The sequence below is a fragment of the Nasonia vitripennis genome, chromosome 1 (assembly GCF_009193385.2).
Source record: "Nasonia vitripennis strain AsymCx chromosome 1, Nvit_psr_1.1, whole genome shotgun sequence".
Taxonomy (NCBI): domain Eukaryota; kingdom Metazoa; phylum Arthropoda; class Insecta; order Hymenoptera; family Pteromalidae; genus Nasonia; species Nasonia vitripennis.
Window position 1 is genome coordinate 34,668,943 of NC_045757.1, and position 17,639 is coordinate 34,686,581.

Genomic DNA, 17,639 nt, shown 5'->3' on the forward strand with positions numbered 1-17,639 from the left:
AATCGTTTTTTTTGATGGATTGTATTAACAATGTTCTCACTGATGCAGGAGAATTTCAATCTTTGCAGAGCGATCACAAGATTCAGAAGCAACAACTCGCCGGATCGCAACTTAACGTCCAACATGACATTGGCGTCTAATGAATAAACAATAACAACGCCAATGTTCACTTGAGGCCAACGTGAGGACGCAAATAGGAAGATCGCAAAAGCCAGAGCATAACAATCGACTTTGCTTCCTATGATTGTAAGGCGAAAGTCTGTTCAAGAATCGTAAAGAGATAAAGGTGCAATCTCCGGAATTTTGCCATATAAGATGTGTCGTGTCTAGTCGACTGACTGTAATTGTACAAAAAGATGGAACAAGACGCAAGATAGGATATCATAGAGCTGGAAATTTCTCGAGAAAGAAGTTCGTATTTTTTTTATCGAAAGACTAGACGACCGAAACAGGGCATATTCTAAAAATTAATTAAAGTGAACAGGGCAATGACGAAATACAAATGTTTGTATTAACTTGATGTAACATTCAAAATGGTCAAAACTTGCCTAAACGCTGCTGGTTAGCTAGATTCATATTTTTAAATTAACTGCCCAAGAAACAGTGCATACTAAATGCAAATTATAAAATTTGAGTAGTTTGAATATCTAAAGCTTCAATACGAGCTCAGTGCAATTGATTCGTATTCTGATCGAAATTTTATCTTCTTTTTTTATATTCAATTTTGCTTTCTTTATTATAACCAACATTTAATCAATACTTCTGAACATGCATAATATGTTCAGTACTTATCAGTACTTAGTGTTTAAGTACATTTTTATCCATACCCTGGAGTATGTGTTTTATTCCCCGTTTCCACGGAGTAAAAACGGCACATCGTCTCACGCTTAGAAACTCTTACGTTTCTATGCTTTTACTTTCGCTGAGCGGCGCCTGCGTGTTGTTGTCCTCGATCCGCTTGGACTGCAAATTACGTGGGCATCGTTATAAGACGGGAATAGACGTAGAAACGAGCATACGTGCTGCAGTTTTTAGAGACAAAGTTTTTGTGGCGTTATCCATATAATTTAGAAGTAAATACAACCGACTTTTTGTCGGGCACGAGTAAAAAATGTGTGTTACACTCGGGAATGATAAGGGCTCTTGAAATAGTTCGCGCAGCAACTCACTTCTGTATAAGGTTATCGGTTCCATGCGGTAACCCTCACTAATCTATTTTATGGTTCTAAACTTAATAATTGATTCAAAAAATGATGGAACTTTATTTTTGATGTGATACTTGGTTCATCAAACTGTGATTCCGCTCGTGAACTAGACTGTATTTTTCGGATAGAAAGAAATAAGGAAAAGACAAACCAAAGAAAAAGGGCACCTCCGATTGAATGGATACATCGGCCAGAATATGAAAATGACCCAAACACGATCCCTCAGTTCTAAGTCCACAAACGGAATCCAGTAACTCACTTGCGCGCGTCAATAACCCTTGTTCCCTCGGTGCCATTATATACTACTTTTCATTGGTCTTGTCTTTCTTATCTCTTGAAAAAAAAAAATGATGACCGGATATTGTTAAAAACAAAAAGTAGATTTTTAATACTTCTGAATGTTATGAAGAACATTAAGTTACACTTTTTGACAATAGAATATCCTAATAATTCTAAATACCATTGCTGCTAGTGCTAGTCTAATATGCCTAAATCATTGATTTAATATGAATGACAGTTGCATGAGCTATTCGTTTTTTTTTTTTTAGATATAACGCAAATTTATAATTGTACGGCCAAGAAAGGTGCAGATAAGTTACAAAAGTTTTGATCACTTCCGAAGTCTTAACATTGCAAGATACGTTGCACGTTGCCTTCTATAGAAAGTATTGAGTTATTTTTAGAATATGCCCTAAATGTAAAAACTCGACAAATGCTAAAAAATTGTAAATAGTCAATTTAGTTATAAGAAAATGAAACTACCAAACCGTGTTCGAACGTTTAAGTGCGAGCACGCGTCTGGGGAAACCGAGTGCAAAATGTGACGAGATGCAAAGTAATGTTGTACAATATGTTAGATTTATGAGTACTATGCGTTTAAAATGTTAATGCTAATTCATGAACGATATAATGGAAATCGTTGCCATCGTTATTTAATTGGCTCACCGTAAGACTGCAATGTAAAAATTATGCAAGATTGCGAGGCTCTCCAAACTCAACAGTTTTTTCATGAAAATAGTGCACGGATGTCGACATACTTACTTGTGTACCTTTTCTTTGGATTGTCTTGCGATGTTATATTTACTCCAATGATTATGTTATTATATGAAATATAGTTGAATATGCTTCAGCATTGCATAATCGATTTCTATATAAATTGTTTTTAGCGCGCTAAAGTTTACGCCTATTAAGATATAAAAAATTTTTTACGTGCTTCAACAATATTAAAATGCGTCTGTTATTATTAATATTATTATAACTATCATCATTATTAATATTATGATAATTATTGTAATTATTATTATTATTATTATTATTATTATTATTATTATTATTATTATTTCTATTACTATTATTACTATCACCGACATCGTCATTATAATTATCATTACAATTTTATTACTATACTGCACTACGAGGGTAGCAGCTGATGAAACGATCGATATTTGAAGAAAAAAAATCTTTTTATTGTACATAACTGTTTTTGATGTGAATGACCGGTTCCAGAGTTCATGGCGACTGAAATTAACTTAACGACGCAAGTGTAATTAGGGAAGTTAAAACTATGATGTTTCCGTCTCATGTTGTAGTGTAATTCATCGTCGATCGTCTCATTACTGTGAATTGTTTGCGAGGACGATCTTTGTATAAAGACAAACTCAACTTACTCGTAATCTCAGTGTTCTCTCGCCACTTTTTAAATGAGCCATGCGGAATCGATATTCCAATACCACGTATCGATGGTTTGCGCAATCGGGCAATAATTGTACGAAAATGATGACAGCCATTTTCGTAATTGTAATACTTGTAATTTTAACAGAGATCGAAACGGACAAAACTTTAATAGTTGATGGCACTCGTGAATATTGTGAATTATGAGTAGATGAACGATAATTCAGATACTCGCAGAGATTTATAAAAATGTTTAATGGTTAGGCATGCAGTTCGAATCTTTTAAAAGTTTTCTCGTTAGGTTGTCTGGATAAATTGTCTTTTTTTATTACGCAATACTGGAGAATTCGTTAATTCAAGCATCGATAATTAATGTTTTTCAATAAGTTTCTGCAATACTTTTTTCGCGTGACAGAGACATTCATTGCTGTATGATGTACTTAATAATTACTTTTTAAAAAGTTAGACAACCAATTTTTCGAGAAAACTCAGACTGTTCAAAGATCAGATTCTCAGTGATTCGTTAACGACATAGTTCTGCTTAGTAATTCTCAACGAAGTAACAGCGATTAAAAGAAAAAAAAGGAAACGACAAATTCTTCCAATTTGTCTGCGCATGACGTGCTACGATTTTTTTGAAATTGCGGTTCTTCGTATGTAATATGAAGGCGAAAAATTCTATATGCCACTAAATCACGAATTTAAAGTTCTAGTCGAAGATTGTGGAATCGAAGAAACGATTAATCAATGTCACACTCTGTGTAAAAAATTGCATTCAGGTTTCATTTTTTATCCGCAGAATATAAATATTTCGATGAAACATTTTTAAGAAAATAAGACTTGTCATCTTTTTTTTTTAAGACTCAATTCGTTTTTTTACATTTACCTGATTCTTCGATACGGAATGCAGCAATTACGTCAGTCTGACGAAAATCGGTTTTCGATAAACTTGTACATACGTAGTACGTCGTCAATTGCGCAGCCAACCCAAATGCTCCTCATCGCTTAAAATTGTATATGATGAAGTACCTGTGAAATTAACGAAACTCCTAAATATATAAACTTTTAAAGATATGTTTGAGAAATTAAATTTAGATCGTTGATTTGGCATAGATTTTTCATATAAACGTGAATTATTTACTGTTTTTGTTAATGCGCTAAATTAAAAGAAAAATTATAATAATCTTGTACGATTAAAAATTATAAAAAAAAAGGAAAAATAGAAGGAGATAAGGGTGGATTAATATTATTATTACTATTATTATTGTATAACAAATAATGAATTCTTTATAATGATTGGAAATCATTGTACACGTAATAGTTATTGTGTCAAGACTGAATTATCAAGACTTCGTAGAGGTGGAACATTTTTGTAAATAATGCTGCCTGATATGAGAAAAATATATGTAGACATTATGAGAAAGAATGAAAAAAGAAAAATGATCGTAAAAATAATTGTTTACAAAAACTTCGCTCCGCATACCACGATTTCCCTTCTTGCACATATCGGATTTTAAATGTTCTACACATTTTTTTCTTTTAAATCTTACAGATAATTTATTAATTACATCGACGATTAGTCAGCTAACTATAAGCTATAAGTCTTTTCATTTCTTCTTCACACAAAATAAAATGCAAATCTCGCCTTTCCGTTCCTTCGCTCGAATTCACAGGTCTCCGTTAACCGTGTTCGATAACACCTTTCGCGTTCACATCACACACGCGTCTCGCGAACAAATAGAAAAATATTTATGTTTGTGAGCTTTTCTAGCGAGCTTTTTTTTTTAATGAAACAATATCATATAGCCGTGATAGATGTTTAATTGAAATACTTTTTTCGTCGAAGCGATGGCACTGCAGCGTGCTCGAGATACAAAAGTCAACGTTAAATAATAAAAATTGTAAACAATCGTCAATAAGAGTAATCGCGCGCTTAAACAATAATAATAATACGTTTGTAAAGAGTATATTTTGTCAATTGCTTTCGAGTATGCATCGATCGATTGCGATATACTAGTCCTGGCGCAGTCCGGGGGTCACCTTACACCATTGATGAGTAGTCGTCCACAAAGGTTTCGATTTAAATTTTCATACAAATTTAATTTTACACTTTATCGTCAAGCTAAAACGGTAAGTGCCGTTGAAATTCGTCGCATTATTTTAAAGCATTTCGGTCAGTATATGGGGCTACGCCAGGACTATACAGACAGGTGAAATTTTTCGAACTTTGTTTTCGTCTCGCTTTCGGTAAACCGTCGGACACGTTCATTGCGATTTTGAAGAACTCGATACCATATAAGAAGTGTTTGCCACTTGGAGGAAGTAATACTTCTACAACACTAGTCGTATTCTACGCGCCCTACACGAAATGGTCCTTTTGATATACATAGCGAAAATCGCACTTAGATTTAAATTACAGTGAAATTGAATACCACGGAGAACATTTCGTAACATGCAAAATACAATACTTATGTGTAGTTAATTTCGCGTTTTTATATACTCGCAATAATAATAATACGAAGTCAAACTACGCAACTCAAAAACTTTCTGACACTACTTTGCGAGCGAGAATCGATCAGTATAATGAAATTCTTTCCCATTTTTGTAAAATAGAAAAATTTGATAATTTCGCCTCGGTCTAATTAGGGTATACAATCCGAACTTTAGTTATATAGACGCAGCGAAAGAATGTCATTAAATTGACGTTCATCAACGATACACATACGTATGAGATCACAGAAATCAAGAAAAATGTTTTCTCTCCGTCCTAAGAATAAAAAAATACCCAAAGCGCTACTTTAAATATTTTTGATAATAACAATGCATATAGCGTCGTATAAGTAATATACAAATTTCACCTGTATGTATATATTGATTGAGGTTGATTTTCTCTGTTGTCATTTTTTGTTTTGTTTTGTTTATTTTTATTATTTTTTTCTTCTTTAAAGTAGCTACTCGAGTACGATATTCTTCGAAGCTACAAAATTCAACCGAAAGACGAAGATTAAACACGTTGATTTGTTTTCCTTCCACGTCGCGCTTAATGTTTGGTTTATATAATTTGTTTGTCATATATATATATATATAATATATTGTAGTTCTCTGCCGGTGCGCTGGCAACTATTTATGGGAGAAATGTATTTACAGAGGGGATTGCTGATGAGATGGCTGCGGGAACTTTATTCAATATAGATGTCCTCTATGGGGAAAGCAGTCTCGATGAATTTCGTGTAGAATCGATGAAAGGCTCGTCTGCAAGAGAAGCGACGTCGTTAAATTTCAGCGAATCGACGCTGAAAGAGATACGTTCTATATTTTGTTAATAATTACCCGACTGCTTCGGCGACTGGTCTCGTCGAGTCCTGGCCGATGAAAACGTGACACGCGAACCTCTGCAACGTGGGATGCTTCGTGATGAATCCAAGGTAACGGTGGTCTCGAGGATGAAAGGCGCAGAAGGAGACGTTTTTCAGCGAGTAGAAGTAGTCGTGACACGGGCCCGTGTTCTTCTGCAAAGCCAAGCGTATATAAACTAATCCTATTTTCGAAAGTCGCTAAAAATCTTTAATACCCACTCTGGGCTTGCTTCTGTCGACCATCCTGAGCCCCTGATCGGAGACCTCGAGTATGCAGCTCTGCGACACGGGCGAGTCCTGGGAGCCGTTGCCGACGATTCGACGCACGGCCTGGCAGACGACCGACGTGCCCTTGTGCGCGAGGGTTTCGACCGAACCCAAATAACCCAGGAGATAACGCTCCTTCTTGACCTTCGGCGCCGCTGGATCAAAGTCGCTGTAGTCCATGTCCACTGCGTACGCCGACGGGAAGATGCCCTGACGACCCGTTCGCAGATTCACTCCTGTTTGCTCGAACAAAATCGTTTAAAGTCGATGTTAAAGTAGCAGAAACCGGTGAATTTTAATCGCACAGAGCAACGTAGCCCGCGTTGGAATCGAAAATTATAAAATAAGCTTTATATATCGAGAGAACACTCACCCTCGCACCACAAGTCGTCGGCCTCTTTCTGTACATAAATGGGATCGCCGATCTCCAGGTCGATCTCGTCCCGATGCCGCGGCACGAATTTGTGCAGTCCCCTGTGCGTCGCCTCCAGCAGTTCCAGCTGCGTGAAGGGTACACCCCCGCTTCCTGAAACATCGCATCGCCCGCGTTCCAACTTTGAAATCTACTTTGTCTTTAGCTTTCTCGGTATACGGAAAAAAGTCTCACGACGAAGCGGACTTGAATTCCTGCTCTATCGATTCCGCGCGCGCGCACCTCCTACTCGCTGCTCTTATATATAACGTATACACAAGTGTTGCCACTCTGTATTGCACGAGTCGTCGGGTGAGATTTATCGAACGGCATAACAGGTGCTCTTTCTCAGTCTGCAACTTTTAATTGATATAATGGAAAGTTGAAAAGTTTCCTCCCTACGGCTTACTATACCGGCTGAATATAATAATAATAATGAACGGTGAACGTTTAACGATATTGTAAACGGATGACGGGAATCGAGGGTTATATAGGTGCGCCGTTATTTTCGGTCGATCCTCGATACCGGGGTAAAATTACTTGCTCAGGGGGAAGCTTTTATATAACGATGCGTAGATCGTTAGCTCCACATCTGCGATTACGCCGACACGGTGGTATCGCGAGGCTGTACGTATAAGCGTTGATTTAAAACTAATTCTTCTTTCATAATAAAACGTTAATTCGTACTCCCTAACCTTTGATTAAAAAAAAAAAAAAAAAAAAAAAAAAAGAGCATAAACAACTAACCAGGAGTACTGTCGGGCGAGACCGAGTCGATGTTCTGCAACGAGCTGCAAGGAATAGGCGATACGCTTTTGGGCCCGTTATCCGGCGAGTGCGCAGTCGAGTGTCCGCTATCCGTTGCCATCCGTTCACTGTCCGGCGAATCGTCCTCGGGATGTCGGAGACTCGGATGGCACTTGCGGAAGATTAGGTGAGGCCTGTTGGCAGCTGCCGCCGCTGCAGCCGCTGCTGCTCCCAACTCCTCGGCCAGCGACGGCGACGACTGCATCGACAGCGGACACGACAGTGCTGTGAAATGAAAATTTTAATGCGTATAGAAAATGTTCGTTTGCGAAGGATTGCAGGTACGTATAGTAGTATCGGTTTTGCGGTTGTTGGACAAGGTTATACGAGTGTATTGGCTTACGATCGAAAGCGAGTTATTCCATTGAGGTTCGACGTTTATGCTTTATATATTTGTGTCCAATCGATAAGTGGAGTAAGGAAACGTTTTGGTTTGGAAAGCTGCGTATACGTTTAGATCGATCGTACGTACGTTATAAGGCGGTATAGGACAAACCCTTACAAAAGGTTATCTCGTATTAATCGTATGGCAGACGATTGATCGGGATTATAAATAATAATTAGATCGCATTCTGCGAGCTGTAGAGGAAAGCGCGTATAGTTATTAATTTTTCCTGCTCGACATTTAAAATAGATTGTTAAATCGAAGCAGTTATATAGCACGAGCGACCGAGGCAGGCCAAATTGGCAATTCAACGATACCGCAGCGCTAAAAAGCCCATGCTAATTTCCATAAGTTGGTGAGTTTTCAAAGCTGAGACCAACCCGATTTTGTATCCATTAAAATCGAGTTTTTTTCAGCTTCGCAAACTCGCCACTTTATGGAGATTAGCATGGGCTTTTTGGCGCTGCGGTATCGTTGAATTGCCAATAAGATGATCTTGGCATAAACGGCACACCTCTATATATAGAGTCAAAGAGCGGATACCGATGTGGGAAGTGTAAAAGTGCCTGTGCGCCACCTATCGCCAGCATAAATATTCACGAAACTGGATCTCACTTCTTCTCACCAAGCCGAAATTATTAAAAATTCAAAATTGCGATGTACCGATTAATTGATAACACTAAGAGTAAAAAAAAAAAAAAAAAAAATCTCAACTCACACTTCTTGCTCTTGGGAATCTCAGGCAAGCGCCTGCGTCTGCGTTCGGTGCCAGCGTTGTTGCTCCCATTGGGCTGTATCTGCGCTTGTTGTCTGGGATGATGCTCGGGCGTCGGCCAGGAGTTGAGGGACGAGCAGGAGTCGCCGATGTCGCTGATAACGCTGTCCCGGCCGCCGTTGATACCGGCCCTCGTCTTCCCAGCACTGCCGACAAGTCCACCACTGCTCAGCCCGGCGAACAAGCTAATCGTCATCCGGGGTGCAACAATACCAAGATTCAGCTACGTACTACTCACGAGCATGCCTTACATTTACTGCACTTCCTAGAGATTCACTTGCTGGATGGGTGTGCTATTATATGGACTTTTATTGTTTTTACATCGTCCTGCCGACTAATGCGAGTTATGATATATGTTAAGGTATGCGTTAATGACTCCTAGCTTAGAATGATTGACTAACTGAAATGCTGATCCTCTGGAACGATAGACAGCGGGAAATGTAAAAATGCTAGACTATATATGTAACCGTAATGATTGTTACCGCGATTTTACAAGCTTTGTTATACGTTTTTTTGGTCAAATTCAAATAGCATACAATAGACGTTGTAATATGAATATTAGTAATCGATTTTAAGGTATCGAAACCACTAGCTATTCATCATCGTCTTCTCAATAGATCAATGGCAAACGTAGTCGAAACGAAACGAATAATCGTATAATATCTGAAAACCATGCCGTGTACGTATCGTAGGAGAATTGAAAAAAAAACTTCGAATCACATATACCAGAGAGAAAGAATATAATACAATCATAATATCGTCGTGCATGAATATTTGAAAAATCGATCCCAGTATAACCGAGTCAAAAGCTCGCAGCCGTACCTGAAATCGCTGTCGGCGACGATGGACGAGCAGCACATCTGCTCGCAGTCCTCGCTGTCGTCCGCGGAGCTGTGTCCACTGTGCGCTTCGTGCCTGTGCAGCACCACGACCTCCTCGTCCTCGGAATCACCGGCCACACCACCGGCTGACCTGCTGCCAACCTCGGCGTCGCTGCCCTGGGACGAGGTCGGCGAGTCGTCCAGCATGACATCGTGAACTAGTCTGAAATTTGTCGGTCGATCGATCGGTTTTCGTTAGATAAATCCATCATACACTATACGCGTGACATCGTCGAACGCTCGTTATATGCGTATTAGGAACGAAAAATAATCAGGGCATCGACCTGTTAGCTAATTGCTCGAGTTGTGCCGAAAATCTCTTGTCTCGACGGAGCCATTGAAATTACTCGACGTCTCGGCTCTTACGTAACACACTGATCAGACGCAAAGCTCCGAATAACAAGTCCTCCTCCTCCTCCTCCTCCTCCTCCGAAAAAAAAGCTCTAAACTCCTTGACACAGAGAACTGATTATAGCCGCCGCAAAGAAGCTTGTTGCGCAAAAGCAGCCTATATACGTGCCACTTTAACAATGTAGGATATCAGCTTAATTTCCGCGCGTCACCTACTGCGCTATACGTCACTCACCGGGCGTCTCAAAGCTCTTTCATTAGAAAGAAAGAAAAAAGCTCAGCCAGCTGCACGAGCACTTGGCTTAAACGCCGCAGAGAGACAGAGGGTGGGTCGATATATCCGGAGGATATTTATACGAGGAAAAAAAAATGAGAGGGCAGAGGATTCGCCAAGACTTTCGTACTGCAGAGAGAGAGAGAGAGAGAGAAAGCTGTGCGAGTGTGTTGTATGCACACGTACACATGCGCCGCAGACGACGACGACGACGACGACGACACCATGCGAGGGAGTATTGACGCGAGGGAGAGAGACTGGAATATCGAGAGATGTATCACGTGACGTCGCGCAGTCGATCCTCCCAGGGGATGATGACTTTTTACAGGTGCAACGATACGGGTCAGAGGATCAAGTCTTGAGCGATACACGCCCAAGAGCTTTTTCAGGTCAGAGGTGAAATATTCATGTGCGGCGGCGCAGAGAGTCTCGGCTCTGATCGCATTACGATGACAGCTTGAGAGTCGGCCCACGACAAACAAAGCGTCGAATCGTATAATCAATCTAACGAGCTTTAAAGCTCAACACGTTATCCGCGTTTTATAGAGAGACAGACAGGTATAGAGGAAGGTCGTCTCCGATGTGCAACAACCTTACCTACATCGGATGGTCCAGCAGGCGTAGTATATCAAGAAGCAAATCCTGAGCAGTAGCTCGGGCAGAAGCATCGCAGTAGCGCAGCTGGTGCAATCATTCTCCCCTGACACTCGCGAAAAAACTGACTCTATAGCCGTCGTCGTCGTCGTCGTCGTCGTCGTCGCGCATATTAAATGTCGACAGCAGCAGTCGGTCAATGCTAGACTCTACAGCCTCGTTCTATCTACTCACGTGTAATTTGATATCGGCGCTTTCAGGTGCTGGGGTAGCCGCTCGAAGTAGTAACGGAACTGCTCGAACTCGGAGTCGGCCATCTCGAGAGGCTGCTCCTCGGAGACGAGCTCGCAGGAAAAATACTTCTATGTATGGCGTGTGTCTATAGACCGAGGCGACGACGAGCTGCTCTGCTGCAGCACAGCGCGCCGCCTGCCCGCGACGATATTGATTCGGGCTACTGCTGCTGCTGCTGCTGCTGCGGCTGATGCTTCTTTTTCACGACGGAGAGAGTCTTGACGCGATTGCGCGCAAGAGCGGCGTATGGGGGTGGCCGGTTAGGTAGCGCTATCTGCTGGAGGGTGCTCGTGTTAGCCGATGCTGGGGTGTTTTCAGGATTTTTGAATGTTTTTTTTTGTTGAGGAATTTAGCTCGCGGAGAGCGTTCTTGGATGATTTTTCGATTATTTACGCAGAAGCTGGGGTAAATGTTTTTATAAGAAAGTGGAATGGAAGTGAGTTACGTCGACTGATTTATTAACGATTATAGACGAAGCGAATGCAAAATTCATTAGGAATTATGTATTCGCAGGTGTGCTTTGCAAAAAACTTACGGAAAATTATTCATGCGAGAACGCTTTTATTCATTGTCGACCCAATTAAAACCCGATATATATATATATATATATATAGTTATAAATAAAGAAATGACCCAAAAAAAGGGTTTGCTATATCCCTACCTTCTCATCAATACGGCTGAAGCTTCCCTTTTTCCTCCTCAAGAGGATAAAGCTATTTGAATAAGACATTAAGTACCCATTCACTTTACTTCTGCGAGAAAAAGTTCTTTTTCTGCAACGATATGAAATTTCTTACAAAAGAAGTACTTATTTTTCTGATACACCCGCAGAAGCTAACTTCGGTGTATACATGAAATATAACACCTATTGTGATATCGCCTCGAGTCGGGAATGCGAGATAAAAGCGAACAAGCTCTTCCCTCGAGATTCTCTTCACGCGGTAAGTGATTGATCCCTCGTAAAGCGAGGAATCCTCCCTCTTTATTTTCTTCCACGCTCGCATAGTTCCGGAAAAATCCGACGACACAACTGCTAAACTATCAGCTCGATTATGCTGGATTAGAAAATAAATAAACTTTATAACGCACGAGACTCGAATATCGATTTCGAATATATGTACGTAAGATACAGGTATATGCGCAGTGGGTGGAGAGAAGACAAAGTTTCGTATGGGGGCCATTTGTTAATTAACGATTCCCCGCGCCGGACGCATGAATCTCGATAAGCTCGTCAGTTCGGCCCTCGTGTTCCGATTGTATTCGAAATTGCGCGCGGTTTCACATGAACATGAAATAATCTTTTGTAACAACTGTATAATGATTAAAAAGGAACGAGATCATCTAGACATACGCAAACAGCAGCCGAAACAAATGGTATATCGACGAAAGCTTGGCCTGATTAGAAGCGGGGGGGGGGGGGGTGAAAGAAGCTTCGGTTACGTATTCCCGCGCGAGAAGAAGAAAAATCGGCCGCAATTTAATCGTGCGTGCGATAGCGCGTATAAATAAGTACAGGTCTAATGTGCTGCATCTGCTTTAGGCGCTTCGCGCCGAGAGAGAGAGAGAGAGAGAGATAGAACCGGCGTTTTCAGCCCCTCCGGCGATCGGACGGTTTTTATTAAGAGAACCTCGCCTTTCTCGGTTTTATCTTCTTATTGCGCCGGACTCGACTCTTGCTACGTTCACTTGACTTGATTGTCGGGGAGACGAGGAGTTTCGTTTGGCTGCGACGTATATACATGGAGGGGAAATTGGGTCACGTGGAAATTTTGAAAAATTTTTCTTTTTGAGTAGTTGCGCGGTGTCATTGTGCCGAACGTGGGTGGTGATGCGAGGAGTTAACGAGCCGAGACGATATCTTGGCTTCCTGTGTGACTTTATGGTTTGATTGTGGGGTGTATGTTCGCGATTGTTCTATTGAGAGATTTGTCGTCATCGTATACTATTATATTACATATTTGTGTGCTATATCTGTACACTGTAGTTAGACAACATGTAACGGTAGATTTTTTTTATTCAAAATTCACTACATCAGAACAACGCGCAGATCGTTAAAGAAAGCTCTCGATCGGCCCCAGCATCATCGCGTCAGCCTTCACCCTCGCACCTACACACGCACCACAGACTGACGTCAAGGAATATTCAGCAGTAGTCCATTCGAAAACGAACAGCTTGCCCGGCAAAATCTATGGCATGGTCTCAAATGAATGGAAGCTCGAGAGGAAAAAGACGGAGAGAAACAGTAGTGTGTACCGTACCCACATATAGGTATAGAGAGAGAGAGAGCGAGAGAGAGAGAGAGAGACTGAGAGAGAACCAATGAGAAGAAGCTCCTGGTAGGAGCAGCAGCGGACCAATCGGCTGCGATCGAGCCATTCAGCCGAGCTACCCTCGACGGAGGGGATGAGAGCTTAAGTACACCGGGAAGACTCCTCGATGGGACACTTTGGCTCCTGCACTTCCTCGACGAGTGTTTGTGATTCTTGTGAGTTTGAGTCATCGCCTGGTGAGGAGATTGAACATTTCGACAGGGGTTCACCCTGTCATTTGTAAAAGTACAAGAGATCGTTTTGCGATTTTTCGCTCAACTCTTTGAAGGAAGCTATAGTTCGAAGCAGAAATGAGTGGATCGGGCAAAGGGTTGCTGGGAATGTGGCTGTACAGGAGGGACGAAGAGTGGACCATCAAGGAGGGCAGTCCCTTGCACAAAAGTCGCGACGTGAGTGTCTTCGATTGTTACCTCGCGATACCTCGAAATTATCCTTCTCTACGGTAAAATAAAAACTCGTATAACCGTATGTTAAAGGTGCCAGCGGTCGAGAAAGTCGCCAACGGCGACACTAAAAACTCCGTCGTATTCTCCCTGAAAAATCAAGTAGGCGGTCTCGCCCGAGCACTCCAAGTCTTCCAGGCAAGCTTTATCTGTGTACCCTCTCTAGCCCCGAAAAAATTACAACTTATTTATCCTTCACGTAAAATTAAAGGACCTCGGGGTGAACGTCGTGCACATAGAGTCTCGAAAGTCGGTACGTCGCGGCTCCGAATACGAGATCCTGGTGGACGTCGAGTGCGACAGCAGGCGTATGGAGCAGCTCACGCGGATGCTCAGCCGCGAAGTGGCCGCGATCAATTTAGCCCAGTACGAGGAGATCGGCAGTGTGCCGCATCCACCGCTGTCGGCTGCGCCGAGCTTTGGTTGGTATAGTTTTAGATTTTTTTTTTTTTTTTTTTTTGCTCATACGAGTGTGTAACGGAGGTGAACGATGGGAGGCTGCACGGAAAAGCTAATCTGGGAAAGTGCGCGGCTGTTGGCATGAATAATGCAGCGCTTCTCATCGAAGAATAAAACTAAGCGTCCGTCGTTGTAGATTTGTTTGCGATAGTATTTTTTTTTTTTTCGAGAGAGAGAGAGAGAAAGTAATTGAGAGAAATGTCGATCGTTTTAGATTTTAGTGAAGTTGACATGGTGTGGTTCCCTCGGAAAATAGCAGACTTGGATCAGGCGCAGAGAGTACTCATGTACGGCGCCGAATTGGACGCCGATCACCCTGTAAGTTCACTCGGAGATGTTGAAAAACCCGCGAATTTTAATTGAACTACTTTTTTTTTTTTTTTTTTAAAAAAGGGCTTCAAGGATCCGGTATACCGCAAGCGACGCGAGCAGTTCGTGGACATCGCCAACAATTACAAGTAGTAGGTTTCCCTTTTCCGCTCCCTTATTTCCCCGTGAAAAATGGTGTAAAAATTAAATTTTAATAAATTTCAGCGGAATGCCCATTCCGAAAATACAGTACACAGCCGAAGAGGTGAAAACCTGGTGAGTACAATTCAACAAGTTATATAGTAATAAGTCAATAGATTTTCTCCCCGTGAAAAGTTTATCCTAATGGCCGCGAGCCAGTCTATACGCAGTTGAAGAATCGTGTTTCCTCCTTCACGAAGGCAATCCCGTAGCAAATTCTTTCAACTAAGAAACTCAGCGCAATCGCGAAAGGAACGAGAGAAGCGAGTTTGCCAGACTGAATACAGCCTAATTGCCCTGATTTGATTCGTCGACGATAGCTCTGCGCTCGCGCGTGTGTGTGTGTGTGTAGAGAGAGAAAGCTGCGCGTTTAGTTGAGCCAAGTGCCGGGTTGTCGGAGTAAACAAACGAGGCTTTAGACGTTTTTAAACGAGAGACGGGGATGAGTGAATTATACTAAGGTATATGGAGCTTGCTTAACTGACTCGAGTCGTTCGCGCTTGTCTAGCGGGGATGAGATATTCTTGTTTAATTGTTGTTTAATTGTATTTGGGATTGAAAAGGGTGATTAACGATGATTCACTGGTAGGGGAACGATTTTCCGAGAGCTGCATCAACTTTATCAGAAATACGCTTGCAAGGAGTTTCTCGAGAACTGGTCTAAGCTTGAGAAATACTGCGGTTACAGGTATTGCAGAAATTCGCGTAATGTTTTTCTTTTTGCAAGAAATTAGTACAGAACTGTTTTCTTAATTCAGGGAAGACAACATACCGCAGCTGCAGGACGTTAATACGTTTCTAAAAAGTAGGTATAAAACCGTCTAGTAGAATTAGAAATTATACCGAAAGATATCGCCAAAAATTATAATTTCTTGTCAACAGAATCGACAGGATTCCAACTACGCCCAGTAGCGGGTTACTTGTCGCCTCGCGATTTCCTGGCTGGCCTGGCTTTCCGCGTATTCCACTGTACTCAGTACATCCGTCACTCTTCGGATCCGTTCTACACGCCTGAACCGTACGCCAATAATAAATCTTATAACTTTTCGCTCCGCGCAACCTCCTTACGTTGCTAAAAATTGTAAAAATTATCTCCACAGCGACTGCTGTCACGAGCTCCTAGGACACATGCCTCTCCTGGCAAACCCAAGCTTCGCTCAGTTTTCCCAGGAGCTCGGACTCGCCTCCCTTGGAGCAGCGGACGAGGACATCGACAAGCTCGCGACCGTAAGCTCTAACGCAAACTGAAAGCTCTCTTTCAAATGATCGAATACGACTCTATAATCGACGATTTGACGTCCGCAGCTTTACTTCTTCACGGTGGAATTCGGACTCTGCAAACAGGACGGCGACCTGAGGGTCTACGGAGCTGGACTGCTGTCGTCGATCGCCGAGCTGAGGCACGCCGTCTCTGCGCCGGAGAAGACTTTCAGATTCGAGCCTGAAGTTACTGTCAAGCAGGAGTGCATCATCACGGCTTTCCAGAACGCTTATTACTATACGGATAGCATCGAAGAGGCCAAGGAGAAGATGCGGTGAGTTTTTACAAATACAACAAATAGAAGCTCGTAAAATTTTCCAAACAAATCATTACCTCTCCTTCCAGACAATTCGCCAGCCAGATAAAGCGGCCCTTCGGTCTCCGCTACAACCCGTACACCCAATCGGTAGAAGTCCTGACCGACGCCCAGAAGATCACCGCAGTGGTCAGCGAGCTTCGCGGCGATTTGTGCATCGTCTCGAACGCCTTGCGCAAGATTCACGAGCAGGACGAGAGCGTGAACGTCGAGCGCATTACCAGCCTCCTGACCCAGGGCATCGATCTCCAGCTGGAGACGTCGTCGTTGCACTCGTCCTCTGGTAGCGATTCCGATGATAAGAGTCCGAATAGAGACGAGGGTGTCAGGGATGACGCCAGCAATCCCATGACGAGGCAGTTTTAAGCTGTAAAAATTTAACGATATAATGTCGATGTGAATATGCTGAGCGTCAGAGCGATATGTATTGTGAGAAGTTAAAGATTAGAATTTCAGGGGATGAGATAGCGTTATACCTATTTATATTTCAAAGTATTTATAAATTATGCATGCTTTGTTTATGTATGATATTATTGTAATTGCAGTTGCATCTATTACGAATTCTGTTCGTTAGAAATGTAATTATTCAGTGTTACGACAATATATACATTATAGAAATCCTATTGGTGTCTAAAAGATGTGCTCTTTTAATTTTAAAATATACCTTATTTTAAAATTAACCTTAAAAATCTCAAAAACAACGATGTTCCTCGCTATATATAGCATACCTACAACTTTTTTGAAAACGCGTATAGGTACATACATTTTTCTTCTCCCCGCATCAGCCGAAAATCTCGATAAAGTAACCAAAAAATCAAAACAAAACACTCGCAGGAGAGCAACGACCTCACCTTTTCAATACAAACACCCTAGTCCCATCAAAACAAGTGCACTTCCCGGTATATCGTGCTCCCAGCTCTTCTCCGATATCCCCACAATACACACGCACACCTACTTACAGAGGCGCACACAAATCATCCTGACGGCGCAGGTAAAATCCTGCACCTGAGCCGCAATCGACTGACTCGCGCCGGATCGAGTCGTAAAC

At 41.8% G+C, this 17,639-nt stretch overlaps 3 protein-coding genes across 18 annotated transcripts in view; 2 read left to right on the forward strand and 1 right to left on the reverse strand.

The window, feature by feature from the left end:
• Positions 1-3,950, forward strand: part of LOC100123168 (neuronal PAS domain-containing protein 2) — a 40,012-nt gene extending 36,062 nt beyond the window's left edge. For all 12 annotated transcript variants that reach the window (XM_032596026.1, XM_008217176.4, XM_008217175.4 and 9 more), the window contains one exon: positions 69-3,950. In XM_032596026.1, the coding sequence (XP_032451917.1) occupies positions 69-140 (72 nt within the window). In that variant the 3' untranslated portion in view covers positions 141-3,950. The remainder of the gene's footprint in view (positions 1-68) is intronic.
• LOC100123174 (JNK-interacting protein 1) lies at positions 1,739-11,448 on the reverse strand. Of its 5 annotated transcripts, none has more exons than XM_016982409.3 (8): positions 11,213-11,448; positions 9,701-9,922; positions 8,822-9,024; positions 7,659-7,943; positions 6,873-7,025; positions 6,452-6,735; positions 6,207-6,385; positions 1,739-6,128 (listed from the first exon to the last, which is right to left on the reverse strand). In XM_016982409.3, the coding sequence occupies exons 1-8, from the start codon at positions 11,293-11,295 to the stop codon at positions 6,056-6,058; spliced, it is 1,482 nt and encodes a 493-aa protein (XP_016837898.1). In that variant the 5' UTR covers positions 11,296-11,448; the 3' UTR covers positions 1,739-6,055. The 5 variants fall into 5 exon arrangements, with proteins under 5 accessions (XP_016837898.1, XP_016837896.1, XP_016837889.1 ...); XM_016982407.3 differs by having other exon boundaries at positions 8,822-9,042; XM_016982400.3 differs by having other exon boundaries at positions 8,822-9,063.
• A 2,159-nt stretch (positions 11,449-13,607) lies between these two features.
• Positions 13,608-17,214, forward strand: LOC100123183 (tryptophan 5-hydroxylase 1). The gene is made up of 12 exons (XM_016982393.3): positions 13,608-13,991; positions 14,079-14,183; positions 14,257-14,467; positions 14,719-14,822; positions 14,898-14,965; positions 15,039-15,089; positions 15,604-15,702; positions 15,773-15,819; positions 15,897-16,032; positions 16,115-16,241; positions 16,320-16,549; positions 16,621-17,214. Exons 1-12 carry the CDS (start codon positions 13,893-13,895, stop codon positions 16,955-16,957), a joined length of 1,614 nt encoding a protein of 537 aa, XP_016837882.1. The 5' UTR covers positions 13,608-13,892; the 3' UTR covers positions 16,958-17,214.
• The last annotated feature ends 425 nt before the right edge of the window (positions 17,215-17,639 follow it).